The 22,138-nt window shown below is 55.6% G+C and overlaps 1 protein-coding gene across 12 annotated transcripts in view; it reads left to right on the plus strand.

Moving 5' to 3' along the window:
* DTNB (dystrobrevin beta) overlaps positions 1-22,138 on the plus strand; it is a 181,351-nt gene that overhangs the window by 19,508 nt on the left and 139,705 nt on the right. For all 12 annotated transcript variants that reach the window (XR_010471044.1, XM_065055424.1, XM_065055426.1 and 9 more), the window contains 3 exons: positions 3,919-4,004; positions 13,182-13,336; positions 20,611-20,716. Coding sequence is in view for 11 of the 12 variants with exons in the window: in XM_065055424.1 (XP_064911496.1) it covers positions 3,919-4,004; positions 13,182-13,336; positions 20,611-20,716 (347 nt within the window). In the remaining variant the exon portion in view is untranslated. The remainder of the gene's footprint in view (positions 1-3,918; positions 4,005-13,181; positions 13,337-20,610; positions 20,717-22,138) is intronic.

The raw sequence follows: 22,138 nt of genomic DNA on the forward strand, positions 1-22,138 counted from the left end.
GCAACAGCTTCTCATGGTGTCTGCTGCTGGTGCGGGGATGGAGAGGAGCTGCAGTGGGAGCCCTGCAGTGAGAGGGGATGGAGAGGAGCCGTGCCGTGAGAGGGGATGGAGAGGAGCTGCAGTGGGAGCCGTGCCGTGAGAGGGGATGGAGAGGAGCTGCACCGGGAGCCGTGCCGTGAGAGGGGATGGAGAGGAGCCGTGCCATGAGAGGGGATGGAGAGGAGCTGCACTGGGAGCCCTGCAGTGAGAGGGGATGGAGAGGAGCCGTGCAGTGAGAGGGGATGGAGAGGAGCTGAACCGGGAGCCCCGCAGTGAGAGGGGATGGAGAGGAGGGGATGGAGAGGAGCTGCACCGGGAGCCCTGCAGTGAGAGGGGATGGAGAGGAGGGGATGGAGAGGAGCTGCACCGGGAGCCCTGCAGTGAGAGGGGATGGAGAGGAGCCGTGCCGTGAGAGGGGATGGAGAGGAGCTGCACCGGGAGCCGTGCAGTGGCAGAGAGAGCCCAGAGTGACAGGAAAGGTCGGGCTCTGGCTCCCTCTCCAGGAGCTGAGCGGCATGGCACACGTTTCTTTAGAAAGGAAGATCCACCTGGGCTGGGATTGCATCACTGGTAGCTGTGTGGCTGCTCGAATCCACGCCATTCAGTAGGTTTTTCCAAGGCAGTGCTGGTGGTAACCTCACCAATTCCACCACGCAGGTACAGGAACTGCAGTCTTGGCTTCCCCGGGGAAACGCGGGGCTCAGAGCTGTGTTAGTGACGCACCGCCCGGCTCTGGGACCGCGGTGACGCTGCCCCGCAGAGCTCTGCCTGGCCTTTGGTATTCCTGCTCTGGTTTCCCAAGGACATCGCAGGGCTTTCCCGAGTCCCTGACCCAGTCACGGCTCCTTCCCTCAGCCTGTGTCACAGCAGCTGGAGTGATGTTTTATTTCATTGTTGCTAGAAATCACAATTAATTTGAGAGCGGGTTTAGTTGCTTCAACTTCCTTTTAGGCTGTAGGTATCAAACCACACTGTGCTGGTCACAAAGCAGCGTGCAGTAAGGGGGGGTGACCAACAAACGCGTGAGGAAGCGAGCTGGTGAGCAAAGTGTGGGCGGCGTGATGAGGAGGAACCCGCTCTCCGAGGGCTGGGGGCTCGACTCAGGCACACACACACACACACACACACACACACACACAGGGAAATGCAGAAGGCGCTCACGCCTTTTCTGGGGAGCCGGCGGCCCCGGGAGCCTGTGCAGTGGTGGGCACTGGTGTGGGGGCACGGGCAGCAATGGGAGCAGCTGGGGCTGGTGGGGGAGCTGCCCCTGACGTGGGGTGCGCGGAGCTCTGGTCTGCCCTGGGGAGCATGAGCTTGCATCTGGGGAACAATTTCTGCCCCAAAGGGCTGTGGGGCATTGGAACAGGCTGCCCAGGGCAGTGCTGGAGTCACCAGCCCTGGAGGGCTGGACAGATGGACAGGAGGTTCTCAGGACATGGGGCAGTGCTGGGGGTGAGTTACGGTTGGATTTGATGATCTTGAGGGGCTTTTCCAACCAAAACGATTCTGTGATTCTGTTTCCAGTTTTGCCCTTTTTCCTTTTGCTCTGGAATTCAGCAGGTTGAATAGCATTCAGATTGAAAAGCATTGGTACAGAAATCGAGTTGGGCAAGTTGCTTGATAACGGCACCTCCGCCAGCTTGCGGGGAGCTTTGCTTTTTTCCCCCGATCGATGGGCAGCGTGCCAGCAGAAGCAGGCCTGGGGCCTGAGGGGACCAAAAGATACCTTTGCAAGGGTGAGTTTGTGTCCTGTGAGGAGGTATCGATGGCTTTAGTGTTTGTTATGGCAATTAATTCCAAGCTGAACTCTTTTGAGAGAAAAGAAATGCTTATTGAAAAGAAAAGGGGGACGTGGGTGGAGACTGGAACTTCGGGAGGTTTGAATCAGCTGGTGAGATTTGCTCGGATGAAGGCGGAGGGCAAGGCTTGAGGAGGATGAACCTGTCACAGCCGATTCCAGAGGCAGTCACGTCTTTGACACACAACGTATTCCTTTGAGAAGGCTGTTTAAGAGCAAAGAAAGCAAGAGGATAGCTGAGATCTTCACCTGGTTGTTAACTCCATAGACTTTATACAGCCTGAAGCAACCATGTGCCGTGTTGAGTTCTGTGCCTTGGTTTCCCAGGCAGGCTGCAGGGAGCTGGGTACCGCGGCCTCTGCGCCGCCCTGCCGGCAGAGCATCGCGCTCCCGCAGCCTCTGCCGCGGTGTTTGAAGTGCTCTGAGCCTGGGCTGGAGAAACACCAGATTACATTTCAGGTGCTTTCCAGCCTGAGAAAGGCCGAGAGCCTTTAGCTCACCACGGAGCCTGGAATGTGAAAGGGGAAAGAAGGTGATTTGGTGACTTCCTGATGTCCCCGTCTGGTTGCTCGTCTGTCGCTGACACTGGACCTTGTCAGTGCTCCAGTACCGTGAGCTGGCATTTACTGGGAGTAATTCTGCTCTTGACACTCCCGGTGCCCGCTGTCCCAGCACAAACAGTGGATGTGCATCTCCTGCCCCCTGACGAGTGTTCCCGTGTCTGCACACACAGTCAATGTGCATCTCCTGCCCCCTGACGAGTGTTCCCGTGTCTGCACACACAGTCAATGTGCATCTCCTGCCCGCCGATGGGTGTTCCCGTGTCTGCACACACAGTCAATGTGCATCTCCTGCCCGCTGACGAGTGTTCCCGTGTCTGCACACACAGTCAATGTGCATCTCCTGCCCGCTGATGGGTGTTCCCGTGTCTGCACACACAGTCAATGTGCATCTCGTTGACGAGTAGTTGAGAGGTTTTCTCGGCCTCTCCCAACACCCAGCATGTATTTTTCCCATCACCGTGTTTTCCATGATAGTACAAATTATCTGTCCAATACATTTAGTTTGTTATTTTAATCCTTTCTCTCCTGTCCGACGTGGCTCGAACGTGGTGGTCTGTCAGCCCGTTCCACTGCCTGTTTGCAGCCACGTGATGACCCAGTACGGTCCTGTTTGCCAATAGGTTTCTCAGAATTCCAGCAGCTTTCACACGCGTTTCCTTTGCCCCGTGTGCCGCTGATCCAACGTGTAACCAACTTCATGGCAACAGTGGGTTTACAGCGAGATCGTCACACCATGCCTGGCTTGATATCCCGTACTGGAGGCTCCTGGTTGTTCAACCCCGTGAGCCGCCTTCGTGCTTTGCTGACTTAGTTCCCTCTCCACCTCATCCTGTCTTCCTGGTAGCAGGAATAATACATATTTCTACAATGATAACACAATTTCTATATAAGCTGAATGGGCTTTTTTGTACTTTCCATAGAGACAAAATAGTTTTCTCTTGCTGATCCTAGAAAATTATTCCCCAAATGTGGCACCTGTTTGACAGCACAGCAGCGTTAGTGACTGCGATGAGAATAAAGCTTTGCTCCTGTTGTTCCTGCTGTGTGGCATATTCAGGATATACAACTCGACCATTAGCTGTTGTTCGCTGTACTGTCTCTGATGTTCAAATACAGATTTCATTCTGAGTTTAAAGCAATGCTCAAACTTTAAAGCAACTAACGAAGGGCAGGAGAGGGAAAAATGAGATTTTTACAGTGAACAAATGTATTTTAATTTAGAAAACGAAATGAACAAGTTCCTTTTTTATAGGGCAGTTGTGTGCTGAACAAGACAAGTGGGTGTCTCTTTATCTGTGCGGGCGTTGTCATTCTGCAAGAAAGTTTGATTTGTGGTCAGACACGTGTGAACTCCTCCAATACATGAAAACGCCGGTGTTATCACTGTTTGAATGTTGTGCTGGATGGGTTTGGCGGATCTTGGGAGTTAAGGGAGCGCGTTTGTGCGTCTCCTTCTGGGCCGCGCGTGGTGTTGTTCCCTCGCTTTCCTGGTATTAACTCCTGGCCTGTTTTCCGCAGCGAGGGCCACGGGAAGCTGACGGTGTTCTCCGTGAAAGCCATGTTAGCCACCATGTGCGGCGGGAAGATCCTGGACAAGCTGAGATGTGAGTATCTGCAGTCGCAGCCTTTGATGCGGCGTTTGTTTCCACTGCTGGCCACACGGGTTCGATGGTGGTTGTTCCCTGGTGTGCTCATCCAGCGACTCCTCCCGAACCGCAGCTGCTGAGCTGGGTTTGTGCCCCGGGACCCGGCGCGCTCTGTGACCTGTGCGGGTCTCTGGTTTGTTTGCAATGCTTTGCATGGCAAACCTCAGCTCTGCTTTCTGGGACAGCAACGGCCAGTTTGTTGCCGCGTCCCCTGTTGTGAGGATGCTGGATTCCTGCAGATCTCGTGCTTTGTCCTCACGCGGTAACTCCAGCTTCTCAGTTCCTGGTTTTGAACTATTTTATTCTCTTTCAATCAGTTTTACTACCTCTTTTTCCTGTTGTTTCCATGAGCCTTCTGCTGTGTCCGTAGAGAACCAGCAATACCATGGGCGTTGGTTTGTCCTTCAGGGTTGATTCCTGTTTCTGGGTGACAGGGTGCACTGCTGTGGTGGGTGTTGTTTTGTTTCCACCCTGAGAGGCCGGGACGTTAATCTCAGTGTCAGCGCCAGATTTTATTGTTCATGTCTTTCCATTTTCACCTCACCCTAAATTCCCTTAGTGAAAGTTATCTTGTAATAATTCATTCCTGCCAGTCTCCACGGTTGTCAGCTCTAAATAATTCTTTATACTTTTCTACATCAATAAGCTTCGTTGTGATATTTGCTTTAAAACTCGCAAAGTGAAGCACTAGTGTGCTGAATTAAACGAGGTGACCAGGTCTGCAAACAGTGAGAAGTCGCCGCATGCACGTGTTGATATTAGAGCTGCACGTGCCCCGGTCCCGGGCAATGCCGTGTCTTAAGATCTGGTAGCAGCTACGGAACTCTCCAGTTACCAACAGAGCTGCAGGTGGCTGAAGACGGGTGTAAATAAAGCGAGAAGGCAGCTATGACACAGGATCTTCAAGACTTGTTAAGCGCTTTTAACAAATGCATTGCTTCTGTAAGATGTGCTCCATCAAATCCTGGGGATAAAAGACGGGGGCTGCATCTCCTCAGCCAGATATCGCGTTTTGGGCTGAACACGGGTGGGATTGGAGCGTTGCGGCAGATGGGCTGTTCAGCACGGGCTGGCACGGGAATACGCGGTATTTCTAGAACGGGCACATCAGGAAAGTGACAATGGGGCTTTTTGCTGGAAAAGGCAATTAACCGCCGCAATTAAATGTTAGAGGAATTGGGCAACTTTGGATATTTGCACTCAAAGACCTGGATGTTGTTCTGGAAGTTACATCAAGCCTGTTATTGATTCAATAGGTGGCTGGTTAAGATGCTTTCACCCTGAGCACAGCCGCTTAATAGTCTTAACAGTGAAATTTGTGCCTTTCATGTGCTGTTGTCTCTCTTTTTTCACAATGTCTGCTCTTGTCCATAGCGTTTGTGGCTCCCTCCTTCTTCCTGCCCCGCTGGCTGCTGTACCCGTCTCCGGTACAACGATTGCTGGCTGCGGTTCCGGGACGGGCTCACAGCCGGGTCGTGTCCTGGTTGTCACGTTTGGTTGTTTGCTGTACCTTCCCAGCTGACCTTCCGTGTGCGTCCTGCCCCGGTCTGGCCTCCGGTGTGTGCTGCCCCGTTTCCCGTGGGGCACTTGCAGCACCGTTTGCAAAGAGCGGGGGCTGTGTACTCCGTGTGTTTGGGACAGGAGCACTTCTGTCCTTCCTGCAGTTCCTCTCCTTGCCCTCCCAGGGTGTCACTCACGCTGGCTCCCACCGTTCATGTGTAGGGGCTGGTACCTGACAGCACACGAGCCGCTGAGCACCCCTCTGCAGCCTGCCTTTGCTGGGGGGCTCTGTTGTTCTGGCAGGTCCAGTCTCTTGTGAGTCAGCTCAGAAACACAGGCCTCTTTCTCCATAGCTCTAACAGGAACGCTGATTTGCAGCTGCTTCCCAGGGTGGTGGCACCGACTCCATGTCCTCTGTCGCTTGTGGATGCTCCTCTGTCGCTTCTGGACACTCCTCTGTCACTTCTGGATGCTCCTCCATCCCCTTGTGTGCTCATTCGTGTCTCTGCTCGGTTGGAGAGAAGGTTAAAGCCTGGGGCCACCTGCCTGTTATTCTCTGAAACACTCGCGGTGCCATGAGCGAGGTTGGACACGGAGACAGAGTCTCACTGCACCACGGACAAAATTGTCCAGGAAAAGGGGTTTTGGGCTAAGTCAGAACTGAGGTTTTAGGAGCACAGGCAATCTGTGCAGGAGGGAAAAGCTTTGTTTGAAGCGGTGGCTTTTCAGACAAGGCCAAGGGACAGATTTCTGTGGATCTGAGGTTGGGGTGGTGGGATCTTGTGAACCCTCTGAGGGCAGGAAGAAGAGGCGTCTTGTGCTGCTGGTGGAGTCCGTGTCTGAGCATCCCCAGCGCTCCAGAGACAGTTTGACAGCTGAACTGCTCACTGCTGGCTCCAGGTTGTTCCAGAAGCTTCCTCAGGGGAAAATGGGGAGAAGAAAACGTCGTGGGAAGTTTGGAGGGAGACGGGAGCTGCAGGCCTGGGTACCCGCACACCTGCTGGACGAGCCGCTTGTGTGCAGAGTAGAATTAGTTGGTGCATGGATAAGTGCGATTGTATTGTTGGGGGAAGTGGCTTTTGTGAAGGGCTGCCCTATAAAACCATAGGGGTTTGTTAAAGGAGGCAGAAAAAAACATGGGCAAAGGAGTTCTAACTGATACAGACTTGTTGGCTTTGTGACGGGCATTCAGGAAGGTTAAAGGCATCTAAGTTGGATGAAAGGGATGGCAAGCGGAGTCTTTGCACAGGTAGAAGCTTGGCTAAAAGGAACAAAAAGAGCAGTAAAGATCCTTTTAGTGTATTGAGATAGGCTGATAGCGATAAACTGACACCTGAACTCTTGACAATTCGAGCTGAAGCGACTCAGTGTGGTAGGAGCTGAGACAGGGTGAAGAGCGGTGCAGGAGCTGAGACAGGGTGAAGAGCGGTGCAGGAGCTGAGACAGGGTGAAGAGCGGTGCAGGAACTGAGACAGGGTGAAGAGCGGTGCAGGAACTGAGACAGGGTGAAGAGCGGTGCAGGAACTGAGACAGGGTGAAGAGCGGTGCAGGAACTGAGACAGGGTGAAGAGCGGTGCAGGAACTGAGACAGGGTGAAGAGCGGTGCAGGAACTGAGACAGGGTGAAGAGCGGTGCAGGAACTGAGACAGGGTGAAGAGCGGTGCAGGAACTGAGACAGGGTGAAGAGCGGTGCAGGAACTGAGACAGGGTGAAGAGCGGTGCAGGAGCTGAGACAGGGTGAAGAGCGGTGCAGGAGCTGAGACAGGGTGAAGAGCGGTGCAGGAACTGAGACAGGGTGAAGAGCGGTGCAGGAACTGAGACAGGGTGAAGAGCGGTGCAGGAACTGAGACAGGGTGAAGAGCGGTGCAGGAACTGAGACAGGGTGAAGAGCGGTGCAGGAACTGAGACAGGGTGAAGAGCGGTGCAGGAACTGAGACAGGGTGAAGAGCGGTGCAGGAACTGAGACAGGGTGAAGAGCGGTGAAGGAGCTGAGACAGGGTGAAGAGCGGTGCAGGAACTGAGACAGGGTGAAGAGCGGTGCAGGAACTGAGACAGGGTGAAGAGCGGTGCAGGAACTGAGACAGGGTGAAGAGCGGTGCAGGAGCTGAGACAGGGTGAAGAGCGGTGCAGGAACTGAGACAGGGTGAAGAGCGGTGCAGGAACTGAGACAGGGTGAAGAGCAGTGCAGGAGCTGAGACAGGGTGAAGAGCGGTGCAGGAGCTGAGACAGGGTGAAGAGCGGTGAAGGAGCGGAGACAGGGTGAAGAGCGGTGCAGGAGCGGAGACAGGGTGAAGAGCGGTGCAGGAGCTGAGACAGGGTGAAGAGCGGTGCAGGAGCTGAGACAGGGTGAAGAGCGGTGCAGGAGCTGAGACAGGGTGAAGAGCGGTGCAGGAGCTGAGACAGGGTGAAGAGCGGTGCAGGAGCTGAGACAGGGTGAAGAGCGGTGCAGGAGCTGAGACAGGGTGAAGAGCGGTGCAGGAACTGAGACAGGGTGAAGAGCGGTGCAGGAACTGAGACAGGGTGAAGAGCGGTGCAGGAGCTGAGACAGGGTGAAGAGCGGTGCAGGAGCTGAGACAGGGTGAAGAGCGGTGCAGGAACTGAGACAGGGTGAAGAGCGGTGCAGGAGCTGAGACAGGGTGAAGAGCGGTGCAGGAACTGAGACAGGGTGAAGAGCGGTGCAGGAGCTGAGACAGGGTGAAGAGCGGTGCAGGAACTGAGACAGGGTGAAGAGCGGTGCAGGAACTGAGACAGGGTGAAGAGCGGTGCAGGAACTGAGACAGGGTGAAGAGCGGTGCAGGAACTGAGACAGGGTGAAGAGCGGTGCAGGAACTGAGACAGGGTGAAGAGCGGTGCAGGAGCTGAGACAGGGTGAAGAGCGGTGCAGGAGCTGAGACAGGGTGAAGAGCGGTGCAGGAACTGAGACAGGGTGAAGAGCGGTGCAGGAACTGAGACAGGGTGAAGAGCGGTGCAGGAGCTGAGACAGGGTGAAGAGCGGTGCAGGAGCTGAGACAGGGTGAAGAGCGGTGCAGGAACTGAGACAGGGTGAAGAGCGGTGAAGGAGCTGAGACAGGGTGAAGAGCGGTGCAGGAACTGAGACAGGGTGAAGAGCGGTGCAGGAGCTGAGACAGGGTGAAGAGCGGTGCAGGAGCTGAGACAGGGTGAAGAGCGGTGCAGGAACTGAGACAGGGTGAAGAGCGGTGCAGGAACTGAGACAGGGTGAAGAGCGGTGCAGGAGCTGAGACAGGGTGAAGAGCGGTGCAGGAACTGAGACAGGGTGAAGAGCGGTGCAGGAACTGAGACAGGGTGAAGAGCGGTGCAGGAACTGAGACAGGGTGAAGAGCGGTGCAGGAACTGAGACAGGGTGAAGAGCGGTGCAGGAACTGAGACAGGGTGAAGAGCGGTGCAGGAACTGAGACAGGGTGAAGAGCGGTGCAGGAGCTGAGACAGGGTGAAGAGCGGTGCAGGAACTGAGACAGGGTGAAGAGCGGTGCAGGAACTGAGACAGGGTGAAGAGCGGTGCAGGAACTGAGACAGGGTGAAGAGCGGTGCAGGAGCTGAGACAGGGTGAAGAGCGGTGCAGGAGCTGAGACAGGGTGAAGAGCGGTGCAGGAACTGAGACAGGGTGAAGAGCGGTGCAGGAACTGAGACAGGGTGAAGAGCGGTGAAGGAGCTGAGACAGGGTGAAGAGCGGTGCAGGAACTGAGACAGGGTGAAGAGCGGTGCAGGAACTGAGACAGGGTGAAGAGCGGTGCAGGAACTGAGACAGGGTGAAGAGCGGTGCAGGAACTGAGACAGGGTGAAGAGCGGTGCAGGAGCTGAGACAGGGTGAAGAGCGGTGCAGGAGCTGAGACAGGGTGAAGAGCGGTGCAGGAACTGAGACAGGGTGAAGAGCGGTGCAGGAACTGAGACAGGGTGAAGAGCGGTGAAGGAGCTGAGACAGGGTGAAGAGCGGTGCAGGAACTGAGACAGGGTGAAGAGCGGTGCAGGAACTGAGACAGGGTGAAGAGCGGTGCAGGAGCTGAGACAGGGTGAAGAGCGGTGAAGGAGCTGAGACAGGGTGAAGAGCGGTGCAGGAACTGAGACAGGGTGAAGAGCGGTGCAGGAGCTGAGACAGGGTGAAGAGCGGTGAAGGAGCTGAGACAGGGTGAAGAGCGGTGCAGGAACTGAGACAGGGTGAAGAGCGGTGCAGGAGCTGAGACAGGGTGAAGAGCGGTGCAGGAGCTGAGACAGGGTGAAGAGCGGTGCAGGAGCTGAGACAGGGTGAAGAGCGGTGCAGGAGCTGAGACAGGGTGAAGAGCGGTGCAGGAGCTGAGACAGGGTGAAGAGCGGTGCAGGAGCTGAGACAGGGTGAAGAGCGGTGCAGGAGCTGAGACAGGGTGAAGAGCGCGGTGCCGCTGGCGGCTCTGGGCACGTGTGGGGTGAGGCAGGCGCAGCGTGGCGCGCGGTGGGATGTGTTGGGGAGCGGGGGCTCCGTGTGCACAGAGGTCACCTGGGGCAGCTGCTGCCCGGATCAGAGGTGCTGGAGCTGTTCGGATGTCGACACTTTAGTAATGGCTAAAACCCGTGAAACGCCACGGGGGGAAGGGCGCGAGGGACAAAGGGGAGGTAAAGACGCTGTGTAAATCCCTGGGGTCTTTGTGCTGCATCGCTGTGCTCTTGGGCTTTATTGCTTCTGATCCTTAGCAGTGTGCTGGCTTGGTTCTGTGTTCCCCACCTGTCTCTGGTTACTGACCTATGTATCGTGAGCTTCTTGTGTTCCCATCTGACTCGTTGCCCCGATTCCCCTCAGCTGAGCTGCCCCATCAGCCTTTCCGCAAATCCTGCAAGTTGCAAATATTCTTCTTTTGCCCATCTCGTAATTGATAAGAATGGTGGTAACGTGTTCTCTGTACCTGCATATGCACAGGCAGGTTTTTTCGGTTGTGCGGATGCGAACACGTGGCGTGTTTTGCAGTCGTCAGTGTCTGACAGCACACGTGAGGCGGGAGTTGCTGGTGGCACCTCCTGGCTGGCTGTGGCAGAGGGACACGTTGCCCGTGACACGATGCTCCTCGCAGAGGAGTTCCCGTGTTCCCGTACACCATGTGCGAGGTGGGAGTTGTAAACCCAGCCTGCTGCTATGGACTTTGTCGTAGCTTTTTAAGCTGAAGAATTTCCACATAAGAATGTTGAGTTTTGTGGATCTGGATGACTTCATTTTGGCGTCCCAGTTGTTTGTTTTAGTCCTAATCGGTGGACCAGTGTAATAGTAGTAATAATAATAGTAATAATTCCCAATTGGAACACACACACACAGCTACATGGATCAGCACCAAGAGAAAATAGCCATGTGAATGTGAACAGCACCAGTGACCTGGGGCTGGTCCCCCTTGGCCCGATCAGGATGCAAGGCTGTACGTATATTTAAATATACATGTTTGCACGTGCCTTTGCAGTATGGATCCCTCCAGGGACCGGCCTTAGCTGCTCGTCTCTCTCATAGCTGGTCCTTGGAGCCTCTTAGAATCACGGGATCATGTTGGTTGGAAGAGACCCTCAAGATCATCGAGTCCAACTGTTAACCCAGCTCTTAGATCCCCCAATCTCTCCAGTACCTGTCCCAGACTTACAACGTCTCTAATACTTGCCTCTCAAACTCTCATCACTATATTTTCCCCAGAAAGCAGCTTCATAATCTTGTAGACGTTTGGGTGGTGTTATTAGGTCTTCTCAGTGTCTTCTCCAGGCTGAATGGCTGCAGTTCCCTCAGCCCGCCCTCCCAGGTTTCGGCCGTCCCGCCGGGACGTGCCGCTGCCTCGTGTCCAGCGCCCGCTCGCGCCTTTCCCCGCCCGGCGCTGCAGCCCGGCGTGCCGCCAGAGGCGTGTCCTGCCCCGGGCAGGCCTTCTGTCCTGCGATTTCACATGGGATTTGCCCGTGATCCCCTCCAGACCTGGTCATCGACCAGCTACTGGCCCACCTGGTTGTTCACTCCTCCGGACCAGCGCTCCAGGTTGGATACTGGAATGCTGTGGGGTCAAACCAGTGAAAAGCCTTGAACAACACCCACCATGCAGTCAGCACAGGGGAGAGCGGAGCTGGGCGGCTGTGCTTCAGCCTCAGGACATCCGTACTGACAGCTTTGCTTTTAACGCGGTTGGAGACATGGTACGAGGCGTCGGGCTTGGTTGGACAGCACAGAGCAGTGAACCTTGGCAGTGGTGAAGGAAGCTCTGGAGGGAACTGTGGGACAGGTTTAATGTGATATCACGAGCTCGGTTCTCAATGTCAAAGTTTTACTACAAGGATTTGGGAAAAGGAAATGGCATGTTGCACACGTACCATTTTACCTTGGTATTTTGGGCGCTGAGCAGTGTTTCTTGCAGTTCTGAATTTTTGATTTAAAAATAGATGTAGGTTAGTGGGGCTTTCTAAAATGTACCCTTGATAGAGCCTGTTCTACGTTAATTTCATTTTCACTTTATTTCCGTAGCTTTAATTAGGGTTCCGCTCTTGCACGCTGTGGAGCTTGTGTCACGGGCTGCGTGTACCCGGCACGTTGGTGTCCGTTCTGAAGCACAAGCGCTGTCGCGTCCCGCCAGTCCCGCCAGTCCCGCTCTCACAGGTTTGGTGCTAGACCTTCCGTTCTCCTGCATGTGCTGCTTCCGGAGCGGTTCTCACCCAGGACCCGTCACAGTTCTGGCACTTTGCCTCTCTGATTAGTTTTAGTTGTTTCCATAGTTCTCATTTGTGTGCATTTTGATCTGAAATTTTCTTCATGTTCAGTGTTCAGGTTAAATTTGTTTTCTCTATATGAGTTAATTTTCTAAATTCCAGTGTTTGCCTCGTTTCTCTCTTTGTCTTTTTCGTGCTTTTCCCCGTTGTTGCTCGTGTGCCCTGTAAGATGGTTCCGCGTGGGCTCAGGGCGTCACCTCCCGCGGGCGTTCCGCCCCGGTGCGGCCTCCCGGGGTCATTGTGCTTTCTCCTGAGCTCCTTCCTTCAGGACACTCCAGGAATTTCTCTGGTTTCTAGAAACACCCCTGTCTCAGATAGTCCTGGGTTTTGTGCACACCTGGTTTTGGTCACTTAAATGAAGCTCGTTTTCTGTCACTCTGTCCCCTCTGATGTTTAATTACGGATGGGGTCCTGAATAACCTCAGAGATGATTCAGCGGCTCTTAGCGAAGAATTCTGGGTCTGTCACGTCTTGGAAAGTTGTTGGTCTTACGAATATTGGTGCTGCTTTGATGAAAGCTCCCTCGGCAGAGCCCGCCCTGCCTGTTGCCGAGGTTCCTCTATTCCAGAGAGGTGTTGTTCCCAGGACAGTTTTAGGTGGTTGTTGTGTGTGTTTTGGGGTGTGAACACGGTGCGATGTTCCGCAGCCTTTCCGGCGCCCCCGAGCTGCTGCGCTCCGGCCGTACGGTTACCGCAGCCCGGCCCCGGACAGGCAGCTCCGCCTCGGCGTGGGTGGAGGACACAGGGTTTGTATCACAGCGTCTTCGAATGTCTTCACTTCGAAATTTAACCTTGAGAGCAAGCGATAAGAGACTGTGTTCGGAATAAAACAAAAAGACATTTCTTGGGGTTTAAATGGATTGTGAAGTAACTTTTCTGTAGCGAGCATGTATTCACTGTAGGGTTTTATTATATTTTCTTACAGATGTTTTCTCTCAGATATCGGACTCGAACGGGCTGATGATATTCACCAAGTTTGACCAGTTGCTGAAGGAGGTCCTGAAGCTGCCGACGGCCGTGTTTGAGGGCCCGTCCTTCGGCTACACCGAGCACTCGCTGCGGACCTGCTTCCCCCAGCAGGTAACGGTTCCGTACCCGCGTCCGCCGTCGCTGGTGGGCCTGTGCTTTAACTGCGCCGTGGCACGGGCTGTGCGGGATGGAGGGGGACGCGCTGCAGCCCACGCACTGAGTGTGGGGTGGGGCGGGGAGAGGACTTGGCGCGATTTGCTGGGACCCCTCGCAGGGACTCCCGCTCCCCCGCCGCCAGACACCAAGGATCACGGATTTATTGCCTAAAGCATACAAAACACAGCATTTTTACTGTTTGCCCTTGATTTTTTTAAGCTTTCTCAGTGTGTTAAGAGCATTAGTTTCAACAAACCACTCGCTCTTCGGTTTGGTCAGTACCAGATGAACACATTGTGTGCACATAGTTTGTTTGTAAATCCATTTCACTGCTCTGCTTTTTGGTATCGCTGTCTTTCTTGCCAAATATTTCCATTACGTGTAATGCGTGGAGTAGATGTTGTAGTAATGATCTTCAAAGAGCTGTTGATTTCTTCATACATTTTAGTTGTGATTTATTGTTCCGAGGATTTGTTTCTAATTTGAGATAATGTAAGTAGTATAAATAAACCTGAAGTCAATGGTAAACATGAACCTAGATAATCGTAGGGCTCAGATTAAATGTTTAGACTCTGGTCATGGTTATGTTCTGCAATGAATAGTTCTGACTTATTTAGGTTTAGAATTTGTAGCCACTTTTGCCAGATTTAAGTTAATTAGCAATTAGTATATTTGAAATACAACACAGGACGAAGCAGCCTTTGCTGTAGGAAACAGTAAGGCCTGCAGCCCGCCTTGAGTCACTGAGGACAGAGCTTTGGCTTATTTCAGTGGCGTTAATGGATGTTTTTCAGTTTCCATGCTGGCCGAGGCGTTTGTGGGCCGTGCTTGTTCCCATTTTCGCCCTCCAGTTAGGCCAGCGCGAGCTGGGGGGTGGTGGGATCAAATGGGGGGTCATGGAGGTGACACCAAACCTCAGCCCCACAAGGAGCTGTGGGGCCAGAGCTGGGGCTGTGGGGCAGAGCTGGGGCTGTGGGGGGCACTGGGGAGGCCAAACCGCCAATCCTGGGGCAGTTCTGGGCCCCTCACGCCAAGAAAGGCCTTGAGGTGTTGGAGCGAGTGGAGAGAAGGGAACGGAGCTGGTGAGGGGCTGGAGCACAAGTGTGATGGAGCGGCTGAGGGACCTGGGGGTTCAGCTGGAGAACAGGAGCTGAGGGGAGACCTTCTGATCTCTGAACTGCCTGAAAGGAGCTTGGAGCCAGGGGGGTCGGGCTCTGCTCCCCAGGAACAAGCGCCAGGAGCAGAGGAAACGGCCTCAAGTTGCCCAGGGGAGGTTGAGGTTGGATGTGGGAACAATTTCTTCCCCAAAGGGCTGTGGGGCATTGAACAGGCTGCCCAGGGCAGTGCTGGAGTCACCAGCCCTGGAGGGCTGGACAGACGGACAGGAGGTTCTCAGGACATGGGGCAGTGGTGGCCTTGGCAGTGTGAGGTTAACAGTTGGACTCGATCTGAAAGGTCTTTTCCAACCAAAGCGATTCGGTGGCTGTGATTTGCACGCAGCTTGCCAGCAGCATGCCGTAGTGCTCTGGATCCCATGAACAACAAGGTTAATTCTTCATATTGATTTACGTTTAGAAGTTCCTTTGCTCCGGTTTTGTTCAGCATGACAAAATCCCCAGTGGAAGGGCAGGTGTGTAGAGTGGTGATGCTTTTGTAATTAATCCAGATGCACACTGGACCCCAGGACGGTTCTTTCATTTATTCGAAAACATTGGAACAAGCAGGTCCTGGAAAGTAGATGGATAGACTCTCTTAGATTTAATTTCATTTTCTTATGCCTCCTGGCTTGGAAAACGAGCTCCCAGAGGTAGTTCTGTGCTGTTCTCTGCCAGCCCGTCCGTTTGCTGGGTTCCCTGCAGACGGCATTGCTAAAGCTGGGGTTTACACTTGGGCATTTCCATGGCAGACGTGTAAGCCACATCTGTACCGCTTAAGTGAACCGGGCCTTGAGCTGGGCTGCGCTCCTGGGCCGGCCGGAACAGCCTGAGCACATCCCTGCTGGTCAGCGCTCTTATTCCCTCAAGCAGGCTGGTTACACGGAAACAGATCATTAAAAATGATTGCTAGGTGGTATTAACACCGATCTGGATGTTGGAATCATTTGGGGGAGTGAGCGGCTAAACCAGGCACAGGTTTAATAACGTGAAATGCTGCATGATTGAGCGTTAGTACTGGGGGCACTTGAGCCAAGTCCTCCCCGGCCAGCTGTGGGTCCTGCCCCCCGGGGCTGTGCCGGGCCTGGGAGCCGCTTCTCCGAGCTCTGGAGGGCTGGGGCTTGCTGCGTGGCGCCGAAGGGGCCGGGTGTCCGGGGCTGTCCCCAGCGCACAGCTCGGCCGCGTGGCCGGGCTCACCCGGGAACAGAGCCCCCTTGCTGCCCACCCACACGGAGCTGGTTGAGCTGCGTTCTCTGTGACGGCACCCGCGTGTGCGGAGAGCTTCCGCTAGTAACTTAGTGTTCCAGCTCAAGCGGGGGCTTCCACACAGGTAACATACTGTAAATAAGGACATTAAAGGCAGGATGGCCTTGTGTATAAAGGATGGAGTGAGCAGCTCTGAGAGATGCAGGGCAGCTCGAGGCGCAGGTGGGTCTCGTGCACAGCTCCTTACATTGATCGCTGCAGAGTGAACAATGACATGTCGTTGTGTTGGCTCAGGTGATGTGGTCTTCTGCCAGTGTTTTGTGGGGAAATATGTGCATTAGCGTCTTGTCGAAACAAGCGCGTTGGCAGCGTAGCGATAAAACCGGCTGAGCTGTGTTCGTCTTCTAAATATACGAACAGCATTGGCGTGAGCTGCGGGTGCAGCCCTGCGAGTCGAGCTGGGGACAGCGCGCGGGGACGAGCGGCTGCGCCAGCAGCAGGCGCTGGAAACGGCCCCTGAACGGATGGAGAGGAAGCAGGTGATTACTCAAAGTACCTGCGCGGAAACGCGCGTGTTCTCCCAGGGAGCGCGGGACCCTCGCGGACGTTGTGCCTTCACATTTACTAATTCCCAGTTGATGAACCTGGAGCCTGGAACCTGCTGGCAGATGATTTGCTTGTTGTTGCATCACAAGTGGGGCTGAGGGATGTGTTTGCGGTTGGGGTCGGAAGGCGGCAGGAAAGGGTGTACCAGCCGCGGGAAAGGGCTCCAGGCTCTGCTCCGCGGTTTGCTTCCTGCCCGCCCTGCCCTCACCGGAGCGCCGTGCCCGGCAGGGGGACGCTGCCGGGGCTGCGCGATTCTGGTCAATCGGTTGCAAAATTTCCTACCTAAAAGTGGGAAAAAACCCCGGAGCCTGTGTCCGTGCTGCCCTCTCGGGAGCTGCGCGGACTCTGCAGTGCTCCGTGCAGCGGCTCTGACAGTTTTTCTTTGCGGAACATCCCAGTCTGTGGCAGGAGGAAGCTCCTCTGCTAGGCTTGGCTGCTTCTGCCGCTGTGTGAGTCATATAGCACTGCCTAATTGTAGGGTCATAGAATCACAGGATGGTTTGGGTTGAAGGGACCTTCCCAGTTCCCCTGCCATGACAGGGACATCTGCACCAGCTCAGGGTGCTCAGAGCCCCGTCCAGCCTGGCCTGGGATGTCTCAGGGATGGTTCAGCCACCACCTCTCTGGCCAACCTGGGCCAGGCTCTCACCACCCTCAGCACAAACAATTTCTCCCTCCTTTAGTTTAAAACCATCACCCCGTGTCCTGTCACTACAGGAGCAGAGGGGCAGGATCCCCCAAACCTGCTGCTCCCGGGGCTGGGGACACAGCCCAGGACACGGGTGGGTTCTGGGCTGCCAGCACACATGGCCAGGCCATGGCCGATCGGTCACCCGGCACCCCAAGTCCTTCTCCTGGGGCTGCTCCCCATCCTCCATCCAGCCTGGACCGACTCCGGGGTTGCCCCGACCCAGGGGTGGGACCTTGTGCTTGGCCGTGTTGAAGCTCATGGGGATGGATCCCGTCCCTCAGGTGTGTCCCCTGCCCCACTCAGCTTGATGTCACCTGCAAACCTGCTGAGTGTGCACCTGATCCCACTGTCTGTGTCGCTGATGAAGGTGTTAACCAGTGCTGGTCCCAGTGTGGACCCCTGGGACACCTCGTTACTGGTTTCCACTTGCACGTGGAGCCACTGACTGTACCTCTCTGGACGTGGCCATCCAGCTGGTTCCTCATCCAGCTGCCAGTCCGTCCATCAGGCCCATGTCGCTCCAATTTAGTGGCCAGAATGCTGTGGTGACTCTATCAAAGGCCTTACAGAGGCCCAGGTACGTGCTGTCCGTAGCTCGTGTCTGCGGACGGAGCCACATCGGAGCAGCCCGCCAGACTGGTCGGGTCGGACCCTCTGCGGTGAGGCCGCGCTGCTGTCTCCCATCACCTCCCTGTTCTCCCTGCGTTTCCACGTGTTTCCCATGGCCGGAGCAGGTGTGGGATGAGGCCGAGTGGCCGTTCCCAGGGTTCCCTTTGTCACACCTGTGGAAACGGGTGTGATGTGCAATGGATCCCACCTCTTGTCTCCAGAGAACTTGTCTGTGAGCAGCGTTTATCATTTGGAGTAGCTTCATACTCTTGTGTACGAAACGGTGAGCAGGGACCCGCGGCCGAGCAGGGACCCGTAGCAGAGCAGGGACCCGTAGCAGAGCAGGGACCCACGGCCGAGCAGGGACCCACGGCCGAGCAGGGACCCATAGCCGAGCAGGGACCCGCAGCAGAGCAGGGACCCATAGCAGAGCAGGGACCCGCGGCCGAGCAGGGACCCGCGGCCGAGCAGGGACCCGCGGCCGAGCAGGGACCCATAGCAGAGCAGGGACCCACGGCCGAGCAGGGACCCACGGCCGAGCAGGGACCCACGGCCGAGCAGGGACCCATAGCCGAGCAGGGACCTGCAGCAGAGCAGGGACCCGCGGCCGAGCAGGGACCCGCGGCCGAGCAGGGACCCGTAGCAGAGCAGGGACCCGCGGCTGAGCAGGGACCCATAGCAGAGCAGGGACCCACGGCCGAGCAGGGACCCATAGCAGAGCAGGGACCTGCAGCAGAGCAGGGACCCGCGGCCGAGCAGGGACCCATAGCAGAGCAGGGACCCGCAGCAGAGCAGGGACCCGCGGCCGAGCAGGGACCCGCGGCCGAGCAGGGACCCATAGCAGAGCAGGGACCCATAGCAGAGCAGGGACCCGCGGCTGAGCAGGGACCCGCGGCCGAGCAGGGACCCGCGGCCGAGCAGGGACCCGTAGCAGAGCAGGGACCCGTAGCAGAGCAGGGAGCCTGGGAAGCATTTCCCCAGAGCTGCACCATACCCGCACGAGTAAGCGGCTGGGTAATCATGTAAAGACTGGCAGCATGCAGTCTGCCCGTTGATTGCAGCCGGTGCTGCTGTTTAACCTCGTTAGCACAGCGGCTTGTTATGTGAGCAGCCTCTGCTCTGGGACATCACACGGCTCCATCGGGTCGTTCCCGGTTAAAACCCGGGGTGGTTGTCCCCGGAGGCGCTGGGTTCAGCACCGTGCAGGGTTCCTGGCCTGACCCAGCGTGCTGGGTGGAGGCGTTGGGGATGCTCTGGCCGGAGGGGCGGGCTGGGCGCGGGTGGAGCCGCCGGGCTGCGGGAGCGCCGGGCCGCGGCTGACCGGTGTCTGGGCCTTGGGCTCTCAGAGCTGCCCTTACAACTCTTCGGGAAAAGCTTTTGGTGACTAAGCAGAGCGACTGGAACAAGGACACCTTGTGGAAGTTGGAAGAAGTACGATTAACTATTTCTTACAATTTTCCTTGGTGGTAGCTGGGATAGTTATCTCTCCAGGAGAGTTAGCTGCAGCGCAGCAGATGGATATATTTGCCACTAATCACAAAAGTATTGTGCTGCTGGGGTGCCGCTGTGCACCCGCTTCTCCCTCCGCACCCCCCGCCTTCCCAGCCGCTTGCCTTGCCGCTCACCTCCAGCCCGAGGTGGTATGTCCAGATACCTTAACATATACATGCAACACGAAACTTAGAAAAACCCAGACCTTCTAAGCTGCTGAACTGCAAACCAGCATGGGCTCGTTTTGTCAGAAATTTGTATCAAGAGTGTCAACAGAAAGATGAAGTCTCACTTTAAAAAACCAAAACAAGACACAGAACGATATGGATCTTGTACGTTATTTCACATCGAACGTGAAAGCTGCGTAGTGTTGCTGGCTGGTTTGAGAGCAACTTAAATATTCCTTAAGAAATGGTTTTGAACATTGCACTCACCATAGAAATGACTGAAGCATTTTCTGTGCCGTTTCTTTCTTTTTGTCTCCAAAGCAAATACAAATCCATCACCTACCGTGCCCCTTGCCCCCTTCATTTTGGTTTGGTTTGGTTTGGTTTTCATTTTCATTTCAGAGTTGCTCACAGAGCACTGAACAAAGACAGCAGCTTTCTCCAGCGCAAATTCTCTCTTGCTCGCTTGAGTTTCAAACCATAGGAAATACGACTCTTAACTTGCCCGACTCCCTTCTCCATATGATTTCCTTTCAATTTCATTTTTATTGGCAGTTTTAAGAAATCTTAGCGTAGGTGTCCCCTTGCCTCTTTCTTTATTTTGCCTTTAATAAACCAATTCCTGTCTGGATTGTCTGTGTACGTTAGTTGTCGTTACTCTCTGATGCATGTCTGCTTTATTCAGTGCTGTCTGCAGTGCTGTTTTCTACACTGGTGAATCACCCCCGCTCACATTTCCGTGTCCTCTCCAAACTCAGACCCTTCCGCTGCAGCTCCGAGCCGGTCCAGGCTCACCGGTCCAGGCTCACCGGTCCAGGCTCACCGGTCCAGGCTGACCGGTCCAGGCTGACCGGTCCAGGCTTCACTGGTCCAGGCTTCACCGGTCCAGGCTCACCGGTCCAGTCTTCACTGGTCCAGGCTTCACCGGTCCAGGCTCACCGGTCCAGTCTCACCAGTCCAGGCTCACCAGTCCAGGCTGACCGGTCCAGGCTGACCAGTCCAGGCTCACCAGTCCAGGCTGACCAGTCCTCCCTTCCCTGGGGCTTTCCATTCATCTCTTTATCATTTATTTTCATATGATTATATCATGTCTATACTACTATGTTTTTGTGGTGTTACTGTTTGCCTAATAGAGATTGAAACTCCCTGAGCAAAGAAGTTGTGATTTTTCTCTCTTTATAGCATATGAAATATTCCTGGTGGACAGAAGTTGAGTCAGAGAGAGATTTTAAGGCTGAAGTAGTTTTTGGTGTATAAAATGGAAAATTGTCTTGTAATCAAGTTCTATTTCTCTTTTCTTTGCAGAAGAAGATCACGCTAAACATGTTTCTGGACACACTGATGGCCGACCCGCCTCCCCAGTGCCTTGTGTGGCTGCCTCTCCTGCACAGACTCGCCCACGTCGAGAATGGTAAATGGAATGTTTTCTTGTTTGCAACATGTGGTCGGAGCAGGGTTTCTGTTCCACATGTGTAAATACGCTGTTCTGTCTCACGTAACGAAGCACTTAATGCTTCCATTGTTCTCACTGGGACTGTCTTGGTCCCAGAGCATTTGAGCCCGACTTTTGTTAGAGTGAAAACACCTCCGGGATGGAGGCCGAGTCTATGAAATCATCAGTAACAGTGCAAAACAAGATTAATCTTGGAGTTCTGGCGTCGCTAGTGATAGAGGATGAAAAAACCAAGCAGCAGAAAAACGTGTTCATGTTTACGTGTTCATGTTTATCGTGAAACGTTTAAAGAGCTCCCGTGGAGCCGCGCTTTGCCGTGCACAGCTCCCGTTGAGCCGCGCTTTGCCGTGCAGAGCTCCCGTGGAGCTGCGCTTTGCCGTGCACAGCTCCCGTTGAGCTGCGCTTTGCCGTGCAGAGCTCCCGTGGAGCTGCGCTTTGCCGTGCACAGCTCCCGTTGAGCCGCGCTTTGCCGTGCACAGCTCCCGTTGAGCCGCGCTTTGCCGTGCAGAGCTCCCGTGGAGCTGCGCTTTGCCGTGCACAGCTCCCGTTGAGCTGCGCTTTGCCGTGCACAGCTCCCGTGGAGCCGCGCTTTGCCGTGCACAGCTCCCGTGGAGCCGCGCTTTGCCGTGCACAGCTCCCGTGGAGCCGCGCTTTGCCGTGCACAGCTCCCGTGGAGCCACGCTTTGCCGTGCACAGCTCCCGTGGAGCCGCGCTTTGCCGTGCACAGCTCCCGTTGAGCCGCGCTTTGCCGTGCACAGCTCCCGTGGAGCCGCGCTTTGCCGTGCAGAGCTCCCGTGGAGCTGCGCTTTGCCGTGCACAGCTCCCGTTGAGCTGCGCTTTGCCGTGCACAGCTCCCGTGGAGCCGCGCTTTGCCGTGCACAGCTCCCGTGGAGCCGCGCTTTGCCGTGCACAGCTCCCGTTGAGCCGCGCTTTGCCGCGCACAGCTCCCGTTGAGCCGCGCTTTGCCGTGCACGGCTCCCGTGGAGCTGCACTTTGCCGTGCACAGCTCCCATTGAGCCGCGCTTTGCCTCACAGAGCTCCCGTGGAGCCGAGCTTTGCCGTGCACGGCTCCCGTGGAGCTGCACTTTGCCGTGCACAGCTCCCATTGAGCCGCGCTTTGCCGTGCACAGCTCCCGTTGAGCCGCGCTTTGCCGTGCAGAGCTCCCGTTGAGCCGCGCTTTGCCGTGCACGGCTCCCGTGGAGCCGCACTTTGCCGTGCACAGCTCCCATTGAGCCGCGCTTTGCCGTGCACGGCTCCCGTTGAGCCGCGCTTTGCCGTGCACGGCTCCCGTGGAGCCGCGCTTTGCCGTGCGCTGCCCGTCAGCGGTGCCGGTACCCGCAGCACTGGCGGGGGGCCGTCCCAGCTCCTCTCACCACCGC

The sequence above is a fragment of the Columba livia genome, chromosome 3 (assembly GCF_036013475.1).
Source record: "Columba livia isolate bColLiv1 breed racing homer chromosome 3, bColLiv1.pat.W.v2, whole genome shotgun sequence".
In the NCBI taxonomy this organism is placed as follows: Eukaryota; Metazoa; Chordata; class Aves; order Columbiformes; family Columbidae; genus Columba; species Columba livia.